General features: G+C 40.7%; 1 protein-coding gene across 1 annotated transcript in view; it reads right to left on the bottom strand.

Moving 5' to 3' along the window:
• lpar1 (lysophosphatidic acid receptor 1) overlaps positions 1 to 22,170 on the bottom strand; it is a 41,820-nt gene that overhangs the window by 7,929 nt on the left and 11,721 nt on the right. Inside the window, exon 2 of the mRNA XM_083929904.1 lies at positions 14,923 to 15,678. Within this exon, the coding sequence (XP_083786030.1) occupies positions 14,923 to 15,661 (739 nt within the window). The 5' untranslated portion in view covers positions 15,662 to 15,678. The remainder of the gene's footprint in view (positions 1 to 14,922; positions 15,679 to 22,170) is intronic.

Raw genomic sequence — 22,170 nt, 5'->3', positions numbered from 1 at the left:
TCCTTAAAAATAAAGAAGATATCTGAAATTACAAACAGAGAAACTTAACTTCAGATCACAGAGTTTCAGTTAGAAACTACAAAAGTCCTGAGAGCTGAACACAGAGACTTTTAAAAATAACTCCTGTCCTGCTGCACAGACATGAGCCGAGTCCCACAATACAGAGGGGGAGAAGTGGGGTTTTCCCCGGCTGCAACTCAGCTCCCCAGGAGCTGCTACTGACAGGTGGACAGAGAGAGTTCTTGAACGGAGTTGGTGTGGACTGAAGCGTCTGCTGCCATTTAGGAGCACCAGAGAGCAGCACAGACATTTAAGTGGCACCGAAATCTGCGTTGTCATTCAGTCTGGTAGATACTGTTTATTTAGGAACCAGTGCCATATAGGTACCCAACCAAGACAATGTTGGTTATTGTTGTCTGTCTTAAAACAAAGAAAAAAAACACTCTACAACCACATCATCACTTAACAACCACACTAGCCTTCCCCAACACAAAAACATCCGTGTCACTCTATAACCACATCTAAAACTTTTGTAGCACAAAGTACTTTTGTTATACAGTGTTTTCAGGTACTTTGTTATTGTGGATGCATTAGGTTACCAGTTATGAAGCCTCAAAAGTGATAATACCACTTAAAGGCTGTTTGGAAGTCTATAAAATATACTTACATGCATTAATAATCATGGTTATTTTGATAATGTAAACTGATTGTAAATAATTAAAAAAACAATATTATCCCATTACGTATTATCAAAAATCAATTGATCTCCTATTTACTTTTGCCATCTTATTTATCACAAAACTTATCTAGATTACAGAAAAAACAAACAACTCAATTCAAATGGAAAATGTTTCATGGAGGACATGGGGAATAAGTAGTTGATTCAACATGTCAGCACCAAAATAGATAGAAAATCAAAACAAATTAAAAAAAAAATTTTAGTTTTTGATTATGTAACTTGATCTGCTTTACATATTGTATTGCTTTTTTTGACGAAAGAGATATAGTACTGTACTACCTGACTAATCAGATTTCAATGACGATCTGTCACTGTTAGGGCTCACTAAACCAGGATGACCAGGAAAAAGGCAGAGCTTTCAAAATAAAAGCCTCAACGTCATACAAATAAATTCTGCTTTTTAAAACTGTTTATAATTTATATCGTACATAAAATATTATAATTACAAAAACAACCGTGATGGTAACATTCAGGCAACTAAAACTTCATGTTCATCTTCCATTATCCTTCCCTTAATGTGAAACATCTAGAGAAACATAAACGGCTGGCCTCTATTTTTTGCAACCAGATCTCCAGTATTCCATCACCATATCTACAACCTTCTAACCTCATTTGGCTGAGTACAACGCATCATCATTTGTCTGACTAGATGATGTTAGCACAATCGAAGGAGGTCACTGACTCATTACTCATGAATGTCGAGTTCAAATATTGTGAGTCCAGTTAACAGATGCTATTTGTCACAACTATAAGACAACCGTAGGACATTACACTCTTGAGACAGTAAAACAAAAAGTGTGGATGAGAAATTAGGCAAGAAGGGGCAGAGGGGGAGAGAGAGACACAATATTGACAGGCAGGCCTGTTATCTGTTAGTGTTTTGCAGGCGGCAGCTGCAGTGAAGGCTTGACCTCACTTCCCAGCTATGCAGGCAGACTCTCCAGAGTTAGATGAATTTCTCAAACGGCTCGAAGCCCAGCAGAGAAACTATCTGAGCTAGTTTTCTCTAAGTGAAATATATTATTCTGAACAGGACAAGAGTCAGCACAAAAAATGGCAAAGAAACATTCAGAACTTCAGTCAGAACAATTAGATGAAAATACTTCTGACCAACATTATGACTGCATTAAGTGACCATGTTCCCTGCCCTTAGAAGCAACAAGTGAGGCAAGAACCATAGCATCTTTATTCACTTCTACATTCCTCTACTTTCATACGACCTGCTGTTTCTTTTACACCGACTCTGTTCTGTTTTGAGTAGAGTGTGAAGAAGGTATTTCTACGGCATGTTTGTCCTGATTTTCCCTCAGAATGAAGGAGAAAACTTGGACTTTGTGTGAAGCTATGACCTGAGAAGTTTCACCCTCGGATACTTTCATTTCCTCTCTCAAGCCAGGGGTATATGGTTGCTTTGTGTTACATCCGTCATCTCAAACCTTTTCTTTGCCTAAAAAAATGCTTGTGGTTTACCATGGTCACATAGAGCACTGTTACTGCCGCAGAGAGAAATGCTGAGATTTTTGTTCACGAAAAAAACAAATAAGTTTTCATGGCCTAAGTGAATCCCTTTGCCTTGTCACTACTTGAAAATTCCACATGGAGGGAAAAGAGACGGGAGAAATGGGAAGTCAATTGAGGAGAGTAAATAAACACCGCTCCAATGCAGGCCTGGAAAAGCTTGGATTTCATGAAATGTGTGTTAGCATAACAGTGTCCTATGTGATCATCTTCAGTTACACAGTAAATTGACCTTGTTAGAAGCCATGTTACTTTGTATTTCCTCATTTGGCTAAATGAGGAGATACGTGCACTGCAAACTTGAACTGATCTAGACAATACCCAATGTGAGAAAGCAAATGTCCAAATCAGTTGGACTGGACATTAAACAGACTTTACCCTGCCAGCTCCCTATGTTCGATTGAGCCCGTGTCTGAATAGAACAAGTTGAGTGAAGAATTTACGTCAAGCAAGTGGGCGAGCTGATGCATCTGACGTGAAACTAGAAGAAAAGAAACATGGGCAGATCACACAATCGTCATGGGCAGATCCCACAATCGTCAGACAAATTCAAGGAATGGTAAGAGACTCAGTTGTGCTTCTGCATCATATCCTGCCTCCTGCCTGCTCTACCCAGTGGCCACTCTTCGCCTAAAACCATCCTTCTGTTGTGTGTTGCATGTGAGAGTTCATAGGAGAAAACGACTTAAGATAGTCAAAACTCAATCGCAAAACACATCTGCTTTCCGTCTGATGACAATTTAGCTTCTGGGGGCAACAGTCAATGCTTTGGGCTTTCTGGTGTATCCAGCGGATATCAGGGCCAAGATTTCCTCTTCCGAGTGGCGGTCAGTTGTTTATGGTCAGATTAGCAACTTGAGAGGTGAGACAGCGTCTTCATAAACATATCTGCAGAAAAATGCAGAAAAATAATAACAAAAACGAATGAGTGCTAAATTGTTGTCAGACAATAATCGATGGGTTCCGTGATTGCATTTTGGCCGATGCGTTCCGCCATTTATATTTTTATATTTTTTTTTACTTTGACTATTGCAACCAAGGCAGGCCAAAATTTGATTCCTAAATACTACTCATACTACAAATGGAAACCAGACTGCTTCAACTACCCAAATCTTTTACGTTATAGATATTAAAACTTGAGTTAGCGTCTCATTGTTTTTGACTTACCATGAACACTTTTTTTTAAATTATCATCCTTTTTTTTTCTTTTTCTGGCGGAAATGGGCTTCCATAAGAGAAAGAACAGAGGGCTATGGGAACAAAAAATAAGGAAATAATGGAGACCAGAGCACGGCAATGAATTCAAACACACACATACACACACACACACACACTTACACACACACGCAAACACTCACTTACATAATTACACATGGCACAATGACAGATGGAGCACTCAAACATGATGTGAAAACATTTGGATGGTGTTGAGAAAGCACTCATAAAGAATGTCCATCCCTGCATGCTTAGCCTTACGGTCATTATTAACCAGAAACAGAGAGTTTCAGTTTCAGCAGTAGAGCTCTTTGTTTGACATCGTTAGGGCATTATGCGTAATGATTTTAAGGTCTTTTTGTGTCTCTTTCCTAATCTAACTTGGTGTTCGTTAGGAGAGGCTTTGCTCTAATGGCTGATGTGTCATGTTTCTTCCAGGGAGAAATGCAACGTTAAGAGGTTTATGGCTTTGTTCTACTGCATTACTGACATATTGCCTGCTGTAGATTGGTTGATTGCTCTCAGTCACATGTAGTGCACTACATAATTACATAAACTTGAAGTTAAATGGCTTAAAAGATCATGCTGGTGGGTCAGACCTTTAACTGGAAATTGCATGCTTTTTTGGTTGCTGCCATCAGTTTTACATTTCCAGTCATTTGGCTGTACTTTGAAAAACAACTTGAGGAGATCTGAAACAAGAGAAGTAATGAACATTACGTCATTACGTCATCCATTTTAGCTTTTTCAAAGCTCCCCTAACTTTAAGTCGTCACATTTTATCCTAAACCACATTGTTTCCCTGGTTTAAACCTAACTAAACATATATATCATCTAACTTTAGGACCTTGACCAATGGTAGCTTGCTGTCTCTGGATTTTGTCATAGGTGATCAAGAGATGCTAGTTATTCTAGTAATTTGGTCAATTGTTGTACCCAATGCTAATTTGTGTTCTAGCTGATAGTGTACTTAGAACTACTTAACTAAGTACTTAGTTAAGGCCAGGGAAACATTGTGGTCATTGTAAGGGGGCACTCACACTGTCCTTCCGCACCGGGCCAAAACCGTTTTTTCAGCTAAAGCCTAGTGCCCTAGACAAGTACCCTAAAGCCCAGGGCGCAGTGCGGAAGGACAGTGTGAGTGCGCCCTTAAAGACACTTCTGTTAACTGTTGATAGGATACAGGATATAACCTGTGGTGTCCCACTTGCTACGCCCAACCATCCAGCCCACCCTCCGCACCCCCCCCCCTCTCCCTCCTACGTTATGTAGACCTATGTGCTATGTCTTATGTATGAAACAGTATTACATGATGCTTCACAACAAGCAGCAACCTCCAGACCTGAGAAATTAAGCCAACACGAAAGGTTTCCTCAAATGGTCACTTGAGGCTAGCTCCAAAAAGAGTCAATCGACATAGACCGCAATGTTAAAATGGAGAAATAAACATGTTTACAACCTGGTACAAAATTCGGTTTTGGTCTCTATAGTTAATTTCCCCGTTCATGACAACTTTACATATTTTCATATAACTTGTTTGAATTATATTAAGGCTGAAAATGATGCATAATTAAGGGCGTGGTTGCTTTCACAGGTCAGCAAGCAGGTCAGCTGTCACAGGTCAGCAAACCTTTAATTTGCCCCGCCTCAGTTCCATCCACACCCATTTTGGAAACTAGTTTGGAGCTTCACACTGAGCTTCACATTGGCTCCTCAGAAACCTATGGGTTAAGTCACGGTGACTACGTCGATATTTTCTACAGTCTGTGCTTCACACATATAAAACCTGAGCTGCAATTTTCCTACCATAATGTGCTGAAATTAAGTAATGTGTAGAAATGTAAAGAACATTGTTGGCAATCATGTTGATATTTGTGTATATCAAGTGTAAAATATAATACCAAACCTCCCATATGGCTCTTAAGTCTCTAATCCTTATAATGCTATGTCTAACACCTTCATAGTTCCTCTACATTGTGCTGATTTATTCCACATGTGACAACATACTTAACTCATTACAGAGCTTCAAATTCTGCTATCTCGGATTTTCATGCCTTCCTATTATCCCTCAAGTCTTCATGTAGGCTTAGGTTTCCACTAATGTGCAATTCTCTTAGGACTTTAAAAACGAATAAACACCCAATATTAAATTACTGCTCTCATTCTTCTGTATATCTCACTGCCTGTCTTCCCATAAACCTCTCTATCTGCACATCTCTGTCTGGTTTCCCCCTCCCCTCTAACTTAGTCGTTGTGTGTTTTTCCAACCATGTCTTCCTCTCTAACCCCATGTTTGTGCCTCAATTTCTGTTCTTCTCTTTCTATCATATTCCTAACCCAAACATCTGCGGTCGCTGACTTACCACTGAAGAAAGTCAGCGGATAGAAACCAATCTATATATTTCTTAAATGGCTTCCCATTTTCCCGCAAAGGGATTTATTTTTTCCTGTCTTTCCCACATCACGTACTTACACACGCATGCACACATACACTCACACTGGAGATTAGATATGAGTTCACATTCAGTGTGTGTATTGATAAAGAGGCTTGTGGTGTATACAGTGATGGTGTCACAGTGATCTAATGGTTTGATAAATACGCTTTTTTACTGGAAAAACAGTAAGGTCTTTGAAATGGCAGAAATTAAGGTTTTCTGCACTGCTAGCACAAAGAGCTGTCATTTATCTGCAGAGCTGTTGGTCAACAACAGTGACTCACTCACTTCCACCTTGCTTCTTTTTTTTTTTAAATATAAAAAGACAAAAGTCAACAGTAAAAACTCTGGTATTGCAATGTTCTCTTATGGTTTAGATCAAACCAAGATTGTCTGCACAGCCACGACATTAACCACCAAAGGGTCCAATTTTCTAAATTTGCATCTGATTTAAAGTGACACTTCGGTCCTTGAACTTTTAAAACAATACCAGTCACTTCCTGTTTTGTTGACTAAATTGTCTGTGTATGATATTTGTTTCTTCTGAGAGCTGTTTGGTGTCACCAGATTCTGCTGCTTCAGGAATATGAACACAGATGTTTTCTGATGGTTGTGTCTGTTATTCCGTCTCAAAACAAATTCCTTTCCAGTGCTGTTTGTGATAGTTGCATTATCCTTCTCTAGTACACAGATAAATATCATTAGTTCATCTCAGTTTTGTTGTTAATGTGCCAAATGACTAACTAATGTCTTGAATTTGTCCTGCTGATTTTCATTTTTGAATAATGAATACAGACTACCGCCACATGCTGGTATGGAGAGTTAGGGCGTACTCACACTGTCCTTCTGGCCGGGGCCAAAACCGTTTTTTCAGCTAAAGCCTAGTACCTTTAAGCAGTGTGAGTGCACCCGCTCCGCGCACAACTGCGGCCAGCTGGCCGTCCACGGCCCGCTTGAAAGAGGTGGGGTTTAGCGGAGCCGTTTGCACATGTACGAGCTCTACGGCAGTAGCGTTATGTCTGCCTGTTCGGACATGTAAATAGAAGGACGGACCATGCGCGGACTGACAACAACAACAATGGCGGTGAAAGGTTCACGTTGGTGTGATGCGGAGGTGGAGTGTTTACTGCAGATTTGGTCAGATGAAAATATTCAAAAACAGTCGACAAGACGCACAAAAACGCAGAGGTCTGTGGAAAGATTTGTAAACAAAGCCACACACACGCGATCAATGGGTGTGACGTGTTACGGCGTGATGGCGTATGGACAGCAAGAAGCATTGGCCGAGGCCCAGGCAGTGTGAGTACAAACGGGGCTGGGGCGCGGGGGGAGAGGGAGGGGGGACAAGTACCCTAAAGTCCGGGTCGCGGTACGGAAGGACAGTGTGAGTACGCTCTTAGTTCCTCTCATGCAGGGGCAGAACGTACGCACTGTAAGCTGTAGTCTTTGAGGTGTGTTCAAGTGGAACTTTTTGGGCAAGACAGGTGTCGTGAGGCGATACAACAGTCAGACTTAACAGAGTTGATCTGGATAATACTTGATTATATTATTTTACTTTATTTTAAAGTTGTACTCCATAAGAATTGAGATACCTTGTTTCTAGCAGCCTCTTTGGCAGTAAGATGTTGCAGGTGAGCCTGTTCTTTCAGAGCCCTCCATCTTGTCACGTTCACGGTCATTGCTCTTTTGTTTCACTTTTGAAATACATTCACCTCTCTACTTCAAGTCTGTTAACCTCTTAAATCCATACACACACACATGTTCCTATTACACTTCTGCTCTTACTGTAAGCCTGACTTAGAAGTTGGAGGATCGCTATTTTCTGATTACAAGTGAACACAGCATAACCGTTAGTGACGACCTGGGCCGGCAGACCAACCGCTGTCAGCAGCGCCACTAACATGGCGGCTCTTTTATATCTAGCCCGTCGCCACAGACACACAGATTAGAATACTCAGCAAAAAGGCAATTAGAAGGGCTTTCATTAGTGGGTCATATGATCAATCACCATTGCAATGCACCATTGTTTTAACTCACTCTTTAAAACATAGTAACTTAAAAATCAATTAAATTGATGAAAATCTTAAGGAGTAGAGCTATAATGCAGGCTTACAAATCTTGGCTTACTTGGCTATAGGTGCACAACGTGGAAGCATTTAAGGATACTGTATAGATGTTTGAGCAGAGTTTACCAGAAATAAACAACTGACTGCTGAAACAAGATTCATAAGGACAAATGCTGCCACTGTGAGTGATTAGATAAGCTGCACTGTGAACAGTAATTCCTGGCACTAAGTGCTTCATACACACAAACGCACAGAAAACAGGTGACTTTGCGAGCCAGTAATGTTTCCACGCTGACAGCAGATCAGAGGGTTGTAGTTCGTTCTGACTGGTTATGCTCTCATTCAGCCAGAAGACACATATGCATCGCTGTAGCAGCGGGGGGAAGAAATGTGCGTGTGGCAATTCGAAATTCAAAAAATCAGGGTTGAACATTGATTGGTCATACAGTGTGAGTTTGAAACAAATGCAAGGCAGTGGTATGGCAACTGTGTGCATGTGTTTGGTCGATGGTATGTCTTGGCGCTCCATGCTGTCTGACGATGCAAGCCTATACAACACCACAGGCTTTAAGATAATCAAATCATTCACAGATGACCCCTGCTCGGGCCAACACCTGACACGCAGACATGCACAGTGAACAAGGGTCATGGTTAATTCGACAATGCAGTTGACTCATTGAAGAGTGATGAAGAGAATCTCTGTTGGTGTCATTCAAACATGTTTTTCTTCCAGCAGAGAAGCACCAGTGGCTGAATGGACCAGCAAGACTGTCTGGAACCTGTCATGTCACAGTTTTTTTTTTTTTCTGCAAAAGATCAGTATCACTTGACTAGATTTGGTTCTTGTTTAATGGTTCCATATATCTTCAGTAAGCTGATATCAGATGATTTACCCTTGCTCAAGTGGGGGAGTTTTCTTGACATATTGGATGGTTTTGCCACTATTTACTAATGAGGTACTCCTAGTCTAGACCTCAAATGTAATGTCAGCTATGCGCTCATGTGTCGACAGCTTTCACTCAACACTGAAGCAACCGTCTTTACTGGTTCCGCCTGGTCTGACCATTTTTAAAACATCAAGCAACAAAAGAGCAGCCAAACTTTCTGCGCAGTGTGCAGTTTTCAGACTAAAACACTGTATTGTGTGCAACACAATAAATATTCAGATTAATAATAAGATAAATATATTAAAAGTGTAATAATTTAAATGATTAAATAATGAAAACCCACAATGTAGTAACGTAGTAGTTTTTTTTTTGGAATCTTAAATCAGCGCTTCAGCCCATAAGAAGGGGCAGAGATTGATCCTGCACGAAGACAGGTGCATAGATTAAAATGAGAGTGTATCTGAGGCGTGAGAGTGAAAAGGACCCATTATCTGTAATGTGATTGATACATGGATAAATAAATGAAGCTAGACTTTATTTCTTTTCTTACTTTCTATATTCTATATTTTGTTTACAAATGTTCACTTTTCACAACTTCCTCAATTTTGAAGTCTACATGGTTTACATCCATGATTACGTTTTTCTTCTTTCCTGCCATTGCTTACAAATTGTTGCTTTTTGCACACTATCACCACCTGTAGATCAATGGAATAGAGAGAAATCATTGGTGAAAATGTGCATCCTTTCACCTGCATGCTCGTACATGTTTGTGAATCTTTAAACGCGTGCACAAGAACACGCAGAACAGGGACTGGTTTCTAAAATCTCTGCCCCACAGCACTACTAGTGGTCAAAAACTCCATAGGGAGTTAAAGGCATAGGGAGGACTTTTCTGTGTGTTTAAATTATATTTATGTGTGTGTGTGTGTGTGTGTGTGTGTGTGTGTGTGTGTGTGTGTGTGTGTGTGTGTGTGTGCGTGTGTGACCAAGTAAGCACATCAGAGTTTATGTGAATGGAGCTAAACTCGTGTCCCACTGTTCTTTCTTAAGCCTGAGGTTTTATGTGAGTGTGAGAGAGTCTTTGTGTGTACATTCATGTGCCTGTGCTTATACGCAAGAGCGTGTAACCAACTTTCCATCCCATCCTGTCCTTCTGAGAAGAAATCACCCATGGCTGATTTTACAGCATCCTGAGAAGGACAAGTGGAGAGGACAGCGGGCAGCAGGGGAGCGTTAATCATCATCTGGTCAGCAGATGGGACACGCTGGACAGAGAATTGCTGTGGGTTGTACTTTCTCATCAAGAAGCACAGGCTGAACTCATCTTAACCTTCCCCTAAGATGTCGCACATAATCAAAACCCAGTACTCAACTTTATCCCTATTGGAGAAGTATGACCTTTTGTGTTTGACTTTGGGCAGTGTAAGACAAAAACAGAGGGATTTTTTGTTTCAGATGAAACAGGAGATAAGTGTCCAAGAGGTGTGAATAAGTGATTGTTTTATAAATCCAAATTAAACAACCAACACCTGCCTTCTTCAAGTAAGAATAAAATGGTATTTTAAATCCTCTTCTGTGCTAAAAAAAAGTGACCTCACTCAAACAGCAGTGGATTCCTCTGAACCAAAACACATCACACCCTCGCTCAAAAGACTCAATAAAAGGAAACAAATGTGATTTATTCAGGAATTTAAAACAATATTGATTAAAATGAATAATACTGAGAATTGTTGAGCCGTCATTTAACTGACAAGAATTGTAAAATGTCTACTTCCAATCCTGCATGGATGTGATATGTGATATGATTGCTATCATTGTTGTATGATCTGACTCAGGGTTTAACCCTTTGCAATACATGAACAAATACATACAGAGAATGTAGGTTTATAGTAAAGTAGTAAAGTAAATAATTATTTCATTTGACAGTCAGTCAATCAGTCAGTCCTAAGTAGTACATTATAAAACAATATTGCAACATCAACTGAAATTTGCAACATTACCCCTCCCAACTGAAGCCTTGCATACTGTTACATTGCCGGTGGGATGTTTTTATTGTGGAATATTGCAAAATTGCTGACAATTTGCTAACAAATAAACCTCACATACTGCATTTACACTCTCAGACCAAATTGATATTCAATTCTTCTTTTCCTTTATCTTTTTTAGAGTGGTAAACAAGAATTGTGTTCCGGGAAAACCATCGCTTTATCTGGGTTGGACTACTCTAAAGTTGATTATTTAGGGGTGCTAAATCACGTGATAGCGGATCCGTGCATAGACTTGCGTACTCGCCCACACCCGATCCAGCATTTCACTATTGGAGGCCTTTTGGATACTTGTATCAGTATTGCAACAAGTTTACTAAAATGGTTCGTACTAAAAGCAGATAATCCCTTAAAGCCTAAGCATGAAATATAGTTCACCAATCAGAAAAGGGAGAATGTTTATAGAGGTGTTCAGTCCTTGTTAATACTGCTATATTATAGTGGAAATACGAAACAGGTGTCAATCAGTGCACTTTGTTCTTTGAAAACATTGTGGAACTTTAATCAAAGTAGTGATCTAAAACCTTTTTGGGAACGCAGCCAAAGAGCAGCAGTAGTTCAGTCACTCAGCGCAGGTGGTTTCACTTCTCTTTCAGTATTTTACAGAGTAGTTTGTGTTTATATAAAAACCTCCCATTGCTAGATCCATCTCTAGATAAAGTAAAGCTTTTGTAAATTATAAGCTCCGACTGTCACGTCATTGACCCCAGGCCAGTCCTTTACGGGCACAACCTGATATTGAGCAAAGGCTGAAATAGGGCCTGACGTATTTTGTTTAATTTCGAAGGAATCCTCTGCTGTGTTTGGATGAAGTCACTCACCAGCATTTGGAACACCATTTTTTTTGTGTGTTTTATTGGGGTAGTAGCATCTGTTATAGGATGACTCAGAGTTTTCTCTGTAGTGGTATATGTAACACTGACTACAAGTGAGGAGCAGCTGCAATGACACAGGGACATAAAGTATTCTACTAACATGCTTACTAATCTACAAAATCGTTAACCTAATATCGCTCTGCATCCCTATAGCCATTAAGAGGTGTGGAAATGCAGATGCAGACTTTGGGCGCACTCACACTGTCCATCCATCCCCAAGTTTTAGGGTGCTTGCCCCCCCTCCCTCCCTCTCCCCCTGTGGCCCCTATACGTCATCACGTCGTAACACACCACACGCCTTGATTGACGTCACCGCGATGTGTCACTTTGTTTACAAAAGCGCACAGTCTTTTGGCCACATAATGGAAAGCAGCGCAGAAAACATGGTAACGTTTTGGCTTTATGGTTTTTCTAACCAAATCTGCAGTTAACACTCCACCTCCGCATCACACCAACATGAACCTTTCGCCGCCATTGTTTTAAGTGTCCACGCATGGTCCGTCCTTCTTTTTTCTAGGTCCGAAAGGTGCACATAAAATTACATCAGAACCGCTGTAGGCCTCGTACTCGTACACGTGCAAAAGTGCTTTACAAAAGCCCACCTCTCCCAAACGGGTCGTGGCCGGCAAGCGTACCGCTCCTAGGCGCGGTACGGTTGCACTCACACTGGTCAAACAAACTAGACTTTAGCCGTGAAATGTGCTTGGGCACCTTTACAGATGGACAGTGTGAGTGCGCCCTTAGAAATTGCTCACCACAAGGCAGGTTAAATAAGGGCACACTTACACTTGGCCCAGATGATCCGTGCCATACGTTAGCGTGATTATCCCCCGTCCCTCTTCCCCCACGGCCCAGGCCTGCCTGCACTCTTGAAATGATCCGAGCCACAGCTCAATTGCTTCTTGCTTACACATCGTCAACCCTCAGGTTTTGTATGTGTTTTTGAATATTTTCATATGACAAAATCTGCAGTAAGCACTGTTTTGCACCTCAGTATCAGACCTAACCCTTCAGCTGCATCTTTTTAAATGTCCGCCGTGGGGAACAGTTGTATATAAATAGACATCAGGACCACTGTCAATGCTAGTGCTCGTGCTTGTACATGTGCACATGCTTTACTAAAGCCTAGCTTTATCAACTGGGCCGCTGCTGGGAAGCGTGGTGTGCCTAGGCACGAAACAGTTGTACTAACTTGGGTATGAACACGGTACGAATGGCAAGTATGCGCACACCCTAAGTACAAACAAAGCATCTCTACAGCAGCAGAAAATACATGTCCTCCAGTTTTATAGGCTACAGTCTACTGCTTTGAATTAAGTTTGGAGTAAAGACAACAGAGGCCACATGATGAGATAACACAGCACGTAGGAGACAAATCACACAGAATCCTTTGGTATGTTTTGTCTAGGACCAACACATCCTGCTTCCAGGCAGCAAGAAGTGCTTTTCCCACAATTCACACTCCAACTCACTTCACACACCACTGAGTTAGTGCGCTACTGTGCTATAATGTAAAAAACAGCAATGCCTCTATTTATTACACATCACCGAAGAGGCCTGGAGACTCGCAAAGTGGGAAACATATCTCGTCTGAATGCTTGGACATAAAACTCTCAGACTACACGCACAACTCAGCTTGGAAATAAAACAGGTGCTGTTTCATCAGAAGAGAGCCTTGTGTCTGTGTTAACATGTTAAACACAATCGGACTATAAGATTGTACAATACTACACAGAATTGTTGCTTCTTATTTTAGGGATTGGTTTAGACATCATTTCTATCTGAGGGAGTTGGGTTCATATTTGAGGCACATTTTATTGACCATATCTGTGTGCCCTGTTCTTGCCCAAACATTATTGTCCAAGTCAGTGTGACTAAAACTGATAATCTTGATTTCTTGTGAATTTCTCACAATTCTTGACACAGAAAGACATAAAAACAATCCCTCATAATAACTTTAAATGATGCAATGAGCTTCAGTTTTCACAGTTATTAGTTTGCGTTCAGCAGGAATCTGATTAAAACAATATTGCAAAGGGGTTAAAGTAATTTTTTCAGCCTGAAAAAGTTGTTCAGAGACAATGTTTACAATGTATGGAATTACATTTCATATGAATATAAAACTGCTCTGTGCGTGAATACAAAATATAATCTGCTCATCTGGAAAAAATAAACTTGCTCAATATGATATTGAGATGTTAATTGATGTAGATTAGATGTAATCAAAATTGACATCTAAGAAGTCAATTTTGCATCAGTGAATACTGATGACACTCAAAGTAATAATCATACAGAATGCATTAGACACGTTGAGTAGACTGAAATATAATCTTGAGTAAAGCCAAAACATTTATAGGCTTGTATAGAGTTGTCATGGAGATTCTCTGCAGGCTCCTTTCTCACTTTCTCACTCTAAATCTCTAAGTATTTTCCCATAAATTTGAAGAAGTGGGCATCTGCTCCTTCTACACTTTTATTTGCTTCAGGGAATAAAAAAAAAAGTGATTTTGCTTACAGTGAAAGACACAGCAAAACCTTGTCTTTGCATTCAAACAAGCTTTGGCAACAGTAAAGCAATCACCCTCCATCCACTGAGGATTGTGATCTGGTTTTGATCACTCTTGTGTTCTTGTACACTGTACTGTATAAAGTCAACAAACCACATCTATCTAAGTGCTTTGTTAGCAATCTTCCTATCTATTCCAGACAACTGCGTCATATAGACATTAAAGCAACCCATACGCATCTTTGGCATCAGCAGAATGAAAGGCAACTGCAATATCAGAGCATATTCATGTTGCACTGCAGAGTTGTTCAACACTAACTGCTCATGCCCAATCACAGCGCGTCAATGTAATTCGTAACAGTCGGCTGAGATGATGTATTTGAGGTTTACAGTGGTGCTAGGCAGACACTGTGCTTGTGTGGAATGATGCAGCCTCACAGATAGAACCATCAACAGATTCATTGTTCTGCTGCTGCTGCCACTGCTGCTGCTGACTTCAAATGCTGCATTCAACGTTACAGAGATATAGTACTAGATATACACAATAGATGTAGCTTGCTAGATCGAGATAGATACAGTATAAATGTAGTAGACAGAAAAACAAATAGAGATAGATAAATGATTATATCTCCTTACCCAACACAATCACCACGGTTTTCAGCAGAGACATCATGGTATCTCGGTTGCGGCGTGGCCCAGAGCTGTGCCTGGACATCCTCATGGTCCTCTGGCGCACATAGACAAAGATGTGGGCATATAGTGTCACCATGACTACAAAAGTCACTAGGTTAAACACTGCCCAGAAGACCAGGTAGGAGTTGCTGTAAAGCGGTGCCATGTTGGAGCAAGACTTAATACTACAGATACAGTTCCAGCCCACGCTGGGGATGGCCCCCATGACTATGGACATGGTCCAGATTATGACAATCACAACCACCACGCGCCGGTTGCTCATGCGTGTGTGTAGCTGCATGCGGAACACAGTAATGTGCCGCTCGATGGCAATGGCGAGCAGGTTGGCCACGGACGCTGTCAGGCTGGTATCGATCAAGCCCTGGCGCAGCAGCCATGTGGAAACAGTCAGGCGCCTCGTATTGGGTCCTGTGTTGAACATCAAGTAGAAGTAGGCCAGTCCAGCAAAGAAGTCAGCAGCTGCCAGGTTGGCCATCAGGTAGTAGATGGGGAAGTGGAATCTTCTGTTGACATAGATGGCGATCATCACCAGAAGGTTGGCGAGCATGATGAAGATGCACACAGTGATGCCCAGGCCCATCACCAGCCTGCTGACGGTGTTCCAGTCAGTAGCAAGGTACTTGCCACTGCGGTTGTAGAAGAAGGCGATGGTCTCGTTGTAGTAGCACTGTTCCTCGTCCATGGTGGCAGTGGTGCTTTCTGAAAGGAGAAAATATTCAAAATCATCAGTCATTTTCTGAGGTTGCTCATCATTTTAATGATTCTGTCAAGAATGAGTAAATCAGTGCTCTCAGGGAAAATGCATATATTTCTCTTTCATAACACTCAACACAAAGTAGTGCTTTAGGAAACATGTGGACTTAAGCCGGATATTGAAACATGGAAAAACTAGAAATCCCCTTTGGATTTAGACCCAACATGATTAGCAGTCACTTGTGTGACGCAATTAATATTTCACATACAGAAAACCGGCAACATTAAGGCAAGAACAGCAGCGTCTAAAAACAATTTAACAAAACTTGTATTTTCAATAAGTCACAGTTAACAGCAACACTACACAAGGGTGGTGTATATGTGTGTCTGCATGCTTGCATGCTGTGTGTGTGTGCAGCTGTGTGTGTGCATATGTCTGCTCTATGAATAAACCCCAGTGTGATATGAAGCTGAAGCATGTTTTTTCCATCTGGTGGAATTTTACGAGAGCTCCTGCTTTAAAAGTGCATCAGAGGAAACTGAGAAAACTAAGCAGCATTGTTTATGTGTGTGTGTGCGTGTGTGTGTGTGTGTGTGTGTGTGTGTGTGTGTGTGTGTGTGTGTGTGTGTGTGTGTGTGTGTTATAAACTCCAGTCCCACACAGATGCTGGCCACTCTCTCACATACACCCCAGACCGGAAGCAAGACCTCAGGGCCAGAGTAGGGGAGAGAGTTTGTGTAAGAGTGTGTGTAAGACAGAGAGAGAGAAGATGGTAGGGGAGAAGGAATAAAAGATTGTGTATAAGACGTTCTGCATCAACGTCCAGTGTTTTAGTGGAAATCCTTCCCTCTTGATTTGCATTGCTATATGGAAGTCCAAATCCTCTAAGCCCCCTTATTCCCCCTGCCGTGACCCAGCAAAAGATCTCTCCAATCTGCCAAAACTGAACTACAACCATGAAGGACTTTTTTTTCTCCCTCTTTGACTAATTTCACAATGTCACAACTTCTCACAGCTTTACATGAAAAATAAGGGATACTCCTGGGAAATGAGACAGTGTTGAAAGCTATGAAAGCTGAAGTTTGCCAAAAAATATTTTTTTCAACTTTTGCACCCTGAACTGGTGAGGAGCTCTCTCTCATAAGTAATATGCAGTACAGTTCTTGAGGCCATGATATACAAGACATCTTACGTAATGTAATGGGCTAGTCTTGCCAGTAGCAATAACCCATAACTTACCTCCTGACCGTGCTCTTGTTTCATAGAACTACATACTATAAATTCAAAATTTTGCCCAATTTTTTAAAACATATTTCAAGCCAAAAACAATACTGTCCATCAACTATACAGCGGACTTGCTCGGAATGTTGGCAGCACACAACATCTTTTATATTTCTCAGCCAAAACGGGTGTATATTAGGCATGGCAGTGCACCAATAACAGTATAAAGGAAGTGCTAATCAATTAAATAAACGGTTGTCTGGGTTCTGTTTATATGTCCAATTTCCTGAGGTGGGCCGATAAGGGACTCTGTCTGCCGCCATGTTTGCTTGGAGTGGTTGTAAAATGTTATTTCATTTACTGAAATAGCAATGGTACATTCTATTAGCTGTAATTATTGTTCATACTGTATTGCTCCAGACAAGCCGGATGCATCTGCTAAATTTCAGCTGGTTGATTTCTGAGCAGACATGTCAAAAAATAAATACTGGCCAGTAATTATAATAGGGTCATGTTTTCTTGTTTATATCAATGACTCATAGTTGCACTAGGTACACAAAAATCAAGTCTATGATTTTTTTTTAATTATTTTGTATACAATACCATACATAAAGGCTCATTAGAGGATAGTACCCCCGTTTTTAAGTGTGTCTTAAAACAATTGTGTGTGTGCTCATAGGTACACTATTTCGGTTTGCTGGAATAATTCCTTCTGTTCCTACTGACCATTGATAGATCTCTTCCTTAAATTGTACTGAAAAAATCCACAGTCTCATTCAAGTTTATCTGCAGATAATATGAGGCTTCAGCTAATTCAGCAAAATTAAGTGAATATGTTCCTCATTTACAGTCCTTTATTGCAAAATTTATTTTTGTGTTAACTATCTCTAAACCACAACCCAGCATTGAAACCCTGTTTGTAAAAACACAAAGAGGGAATTTTGTATTAAAACCACTGATTTTGATTGAAAAGTAATAAAAAGACAACTTAGACTGCTGAAGACTCATTTTGAAGGAGAGCGTAGATATTTAAGACCTGGACCGTAGACCCATCAGAACAGACTGGACTTTTTCGGGAGGAGGTCTTAAAGATACAGGTGCTAAAACTGAGCGTTTCAGACAGAGAGTGAATACAGGAGCTTTGGAACACATTATGTTCAAAAACATAATCTGTTTTTGAACATGAAGTATGTAAACATGCTCTATTAGAAGCCCAAAATACAAGTATGAACCTGAAAATGATCATATAATGGGACTTCAGATAAAACTAAGGATATAATAAGTATATTTTAATGGCCAGTTTCAATCCATATTTGGACATGTGAGTAGTTTCTAGACAGACTTGGAACCTATCCTTTATGGAAATTACTTTTATTTATGATATAATACCAGGCTGTCCTCATGGCTGTCATTTGTGTGTATTGCACATATTTATTGTGCGTATTCCCCACACTGAAAGCATGTGGCATGGTATAAGACGGCAAAGTGGGTGGGATGGCCGGCACTTTAAACACAGGGCTTTGAGCCAAGGGAGCCGGGTTTCAATTCCCGGCCGTACAAAACCAATCCAAGGCCTTTCTACTCCCAAGTGTTTTTCATGCATAACCCTAACCATCACCTTTGTGGGCTAAAATCGTTTTTTTGTTTTGCATTGTTACACTTTGTGATTTTTTTTTCACAGTCGAAATCCGGTCCGTTAAGGCTTGTTTTCTTTTTCTAAAGAAGTCTTTGGTGGAGTGGTGGTCAACACTGTTGCCTCGGGGTGAGAGGGTTCCCGGTTCAAATCCCAGCTGGGGCCCTTCTGTGTGGAGTTTGCATGTTCTCCCCATGTCTGTGTGGGTTTCCTCCCACAGTCCAAAAATATGCTCATGTTAGCTTAATTAAGGACTCTAAATTGCCCATAGGTGTGAATGGTTGTTTGTCTCTATGTTCCCTGCGATAGACTGGCGTTCTGTCCAGGATGTACCAACCATTTGTTGGCTAAAATAGTTGTTTTTTTTGGCAAAAATCGTTATTTTTTTTATATGTTGCACGTCTGGTCCTGCAGTCTGTCTACATGTTTGTTCTTACAAATTTCTGTGCATAACTTTACGTAGGAGCTGCTATGAACGTGTTCATGAAAACACGTTGGATAATACATAAAAAAGAATGAGTCTTTTTGCCTCACTGAATGCCTTCATATGGATAAAATGTGTCATGATGGAGTCTGAAAGTAGCACAGGTGTCAATGTTATAGAAACTAACTGCTCAATTCATGATGTACAGATGGCCTTCTTCTGTGATGGATTTGTTGTTTGCCTTTGGTGTCTGTGGTGATTTTGTAATTACTTTAGAAAAGACATTATCAAACATGCATTTAACTTCGAGGTTCTTAATTGCCGCTTGCATCCAGAGAAAGCCAAAAATTAAGAAGCAGGAAAGGAGCAGCTGAGCGACAGCAGCAACACTAATGCAGCATAGTTCCTCGGTGAGGGAGTCACTAGGACAATAACGACCACAGATAAAAGCCCATTTATTCTACTTGTCATCTGTGGTTAATGGGCATTAAACGTCTGGAAGAATCAGTCATTGGGGCATTAGATGCCTGAGGCCAGTCACCAGTACTAGAAAGTGAAGGAAGTGTCAGTGGCCTCTCAGTACACATTCCCAACACTTTCATCAGACCCATGGAGCCTGCGGAGAAAGATCCTGCCATTGTGTACGTGTGTGTGTGTGTGTGTGTGTATGTGTGTGTGTGTGTGTGTGTGTGTGTGTGTGTGTGTGTGTGTGTGTGTGTGTGTGTGTGTGTGTGTGTGTGTGTGTGTGTGTGTGTGTGTGTGTGCGTGTGCGTGTCTATGTTTGTGTGTTTGCATGTGTGTGGGTTGGTGGGTGTGTGTGTGTAGTTTTCAACAGCTGGTGGGTGGGTCTTGTAAAAGGGAAAGATTGAGCAAGAAAAAAGACACAGAATGAGGGGATTTCAGATTTCGGTTCACCTGGGCGTGTACATGCGCACTATAAAAGAGCGTTTGAATGACTAAGTAACTCAAGCATTTCAGTGTGTGTGTGTGTGGGGGGGGGGTATGTGTGTGTTTGTGTGAGAGATAGAGAGAGAGAGAGAGAGAGAGAGAGAGAGAGAGAGAGAGAGAGAGACATAGACAGAGACAGAGAGAAAAGTCCAGGACTGTGTGTGTGCAATGTGTTGAACCCAGGGTGTTAAAGACAGAGAACAAAATGCTCGCTGTGCTTGAGTGTGTGTCGACACACTCTCTTCATGCTTGTTAGTAATGTGTGATAAAGTCTGGCTGTGTGTGTGTGTGTCTAACAGGCTATGAAAGGACCACCCTGGAATCCATTCAAATTAGGTCATAACTCAAGCAACAGCACCAGGGCTGCATCCGTATATTTATAACATACACCTAATTAAATAGTCTACATCTACTTCTAAATTTACTACTGAATAAACAGGTAATACTGTTGTTGTCTGTCAATAACAAAAAGTGCCTCAAGCTCTTAACATCCCACAATGAATGTTTCGGTGAAGATAAGATCATGGGCTCACTGAAATGAAAAGTGAGTCCAACATTTTATGGAATGACTTCTGAATGGATTAGGGCACCTTGTGCCAGAGCTTGAATTAAATTCAATGTAAATGTAATTAAATGATATTTATAGTGCCAAATAACAACAAAAGTTATCTCAAGAGCCTTTCCATATGGAGTAGGTCTAGACCACACTCTATGATTTATTCATTATTTACAGAGACCAAACAATTCCCCTATGAACAATAGCAAGTAGCAGTAGTCCTGACAGTGCTGGTAAGATGGCCACAAATAAATTGTTATGAAATTTGATAGAATCATCCCCAGCTGTTGGGATATCTTTCTCAAAACCTGGGAACTTGACCTGAAATCTGTTGCTCTTGATAAAAAAGTCGGATGAACAGATGTAGCCAGCTAAAGAAAAGTAATGTGACATTTATATAGAGGGTGGGGTTGAAAGGGTCAATAAAGGTCAGAGGATCTACAATGTCTGATTTTCACACAGTATATTTCTGTTTGTCGTTGTTTCTTTAGACCATGACCACAGCTGTTCCCTGGCCGTAACCACTTGGTTTTTAATGTAGCCATGATAACAATGTCTTCTAACCGTAACAAAGAAATATATCTTACCCAAACCACAGAGTGAATATACTGAAGGTCGGAATGGTCTCCATGTTTTGTGGTAGGTTGTAGATATTCCAGTGTAGACATTTTTTAGATATTTCTACAAACATTTGACTATATTATTTGGTAGTATTAACATTTGATATGTGACGAGATGTCATGGGTGAACAGTTCTAGTTTCCAACTTCCGCCTTGCTCCAGTGTTTTTCAGCTGTTTTTTTTATGAACTCAAGACAATGTAAAGAAAATCAGGTCCACAGATTGTCCAATTCATGAGAATGTCCGTGTCAGCTGCCGTTTCTTAAATTTGTTTGATGATCGGCCCTTACCAAGAGAGGTTCTGGAATCTGGTTGTCTCTCTAGTTAGAGAGAATTAATTGTCGTCATCGGGCAAATCGTCCTTCTACATCTGGTGGTGGATGCTCCCCACAATGAGCTGCTCTATTCACATGGCATTGTACTCTGGAGATGGCAGGGTGAACATTGTTCGATGACTGGTTCAATGGATTTGGACATTTTTCTTCTCACCTACAGCTCTGCCAGGTAATGTCTCGATCATTTCAGGTTTGTAGTGCATGTGGAGAGGACCTATAGATGCTGACTGGTTGTCTGATTACCTTGCTGCAGTAGAACAATGTCAATGAAATAAGGTCAATAAAAAGGCTGTATAGTTTTGATAATGATGAAGGCTGAAAGGCCAAAAACCTTTTGTCTTTGTCTTCTGTAAATTGAGACTTCTTACCATTGAGAGCGACTCTACTGTTGCATCATAAGTCTACATGTCTTGTAAAAGTTTATCTTTGCGTTCATGCAGTCATTAATGTAACAGGCACTGAAATGAACCAGCTGAATTCTGAATAAACTTCAGACAATATCTCAAGTCTGCTCCCAGTTTCTCAACAATCCATCATCCAACCTTCGGGTAGCTATTGTTAATACAGTCCTGAGAGGAGTAAAGCTTTCAGGGTAACTTTAGTCTGTATTAGTGTGTGAGACTATCATACTGATGTGTAGTTTCACAAGGAGTTATGATGATTTTTCTCTTTTTATGGAGAACAGAATATATCCTCTGGCTTTTGGATAATGCAATCATATGAAGCTGATTTGAAAGCTAAAGTTCAGACAGAAATGCTA

Source organism: Echiichthys vipera (assembly GCF_963691815.1).
Source record: "Echiichthys vipera genome assembly, chromosome: 16".
In the NCBI taxonomy this organism is placed as follows: Eukaryota; Metazoa; Chordata; class Actinopteri; order Perciformes; family Trachinidae; genus Echiichthys; species Echiichthys vipera.
This window is presented reverse-complemented; position numbering and strand designations above follow the sequence as displayed.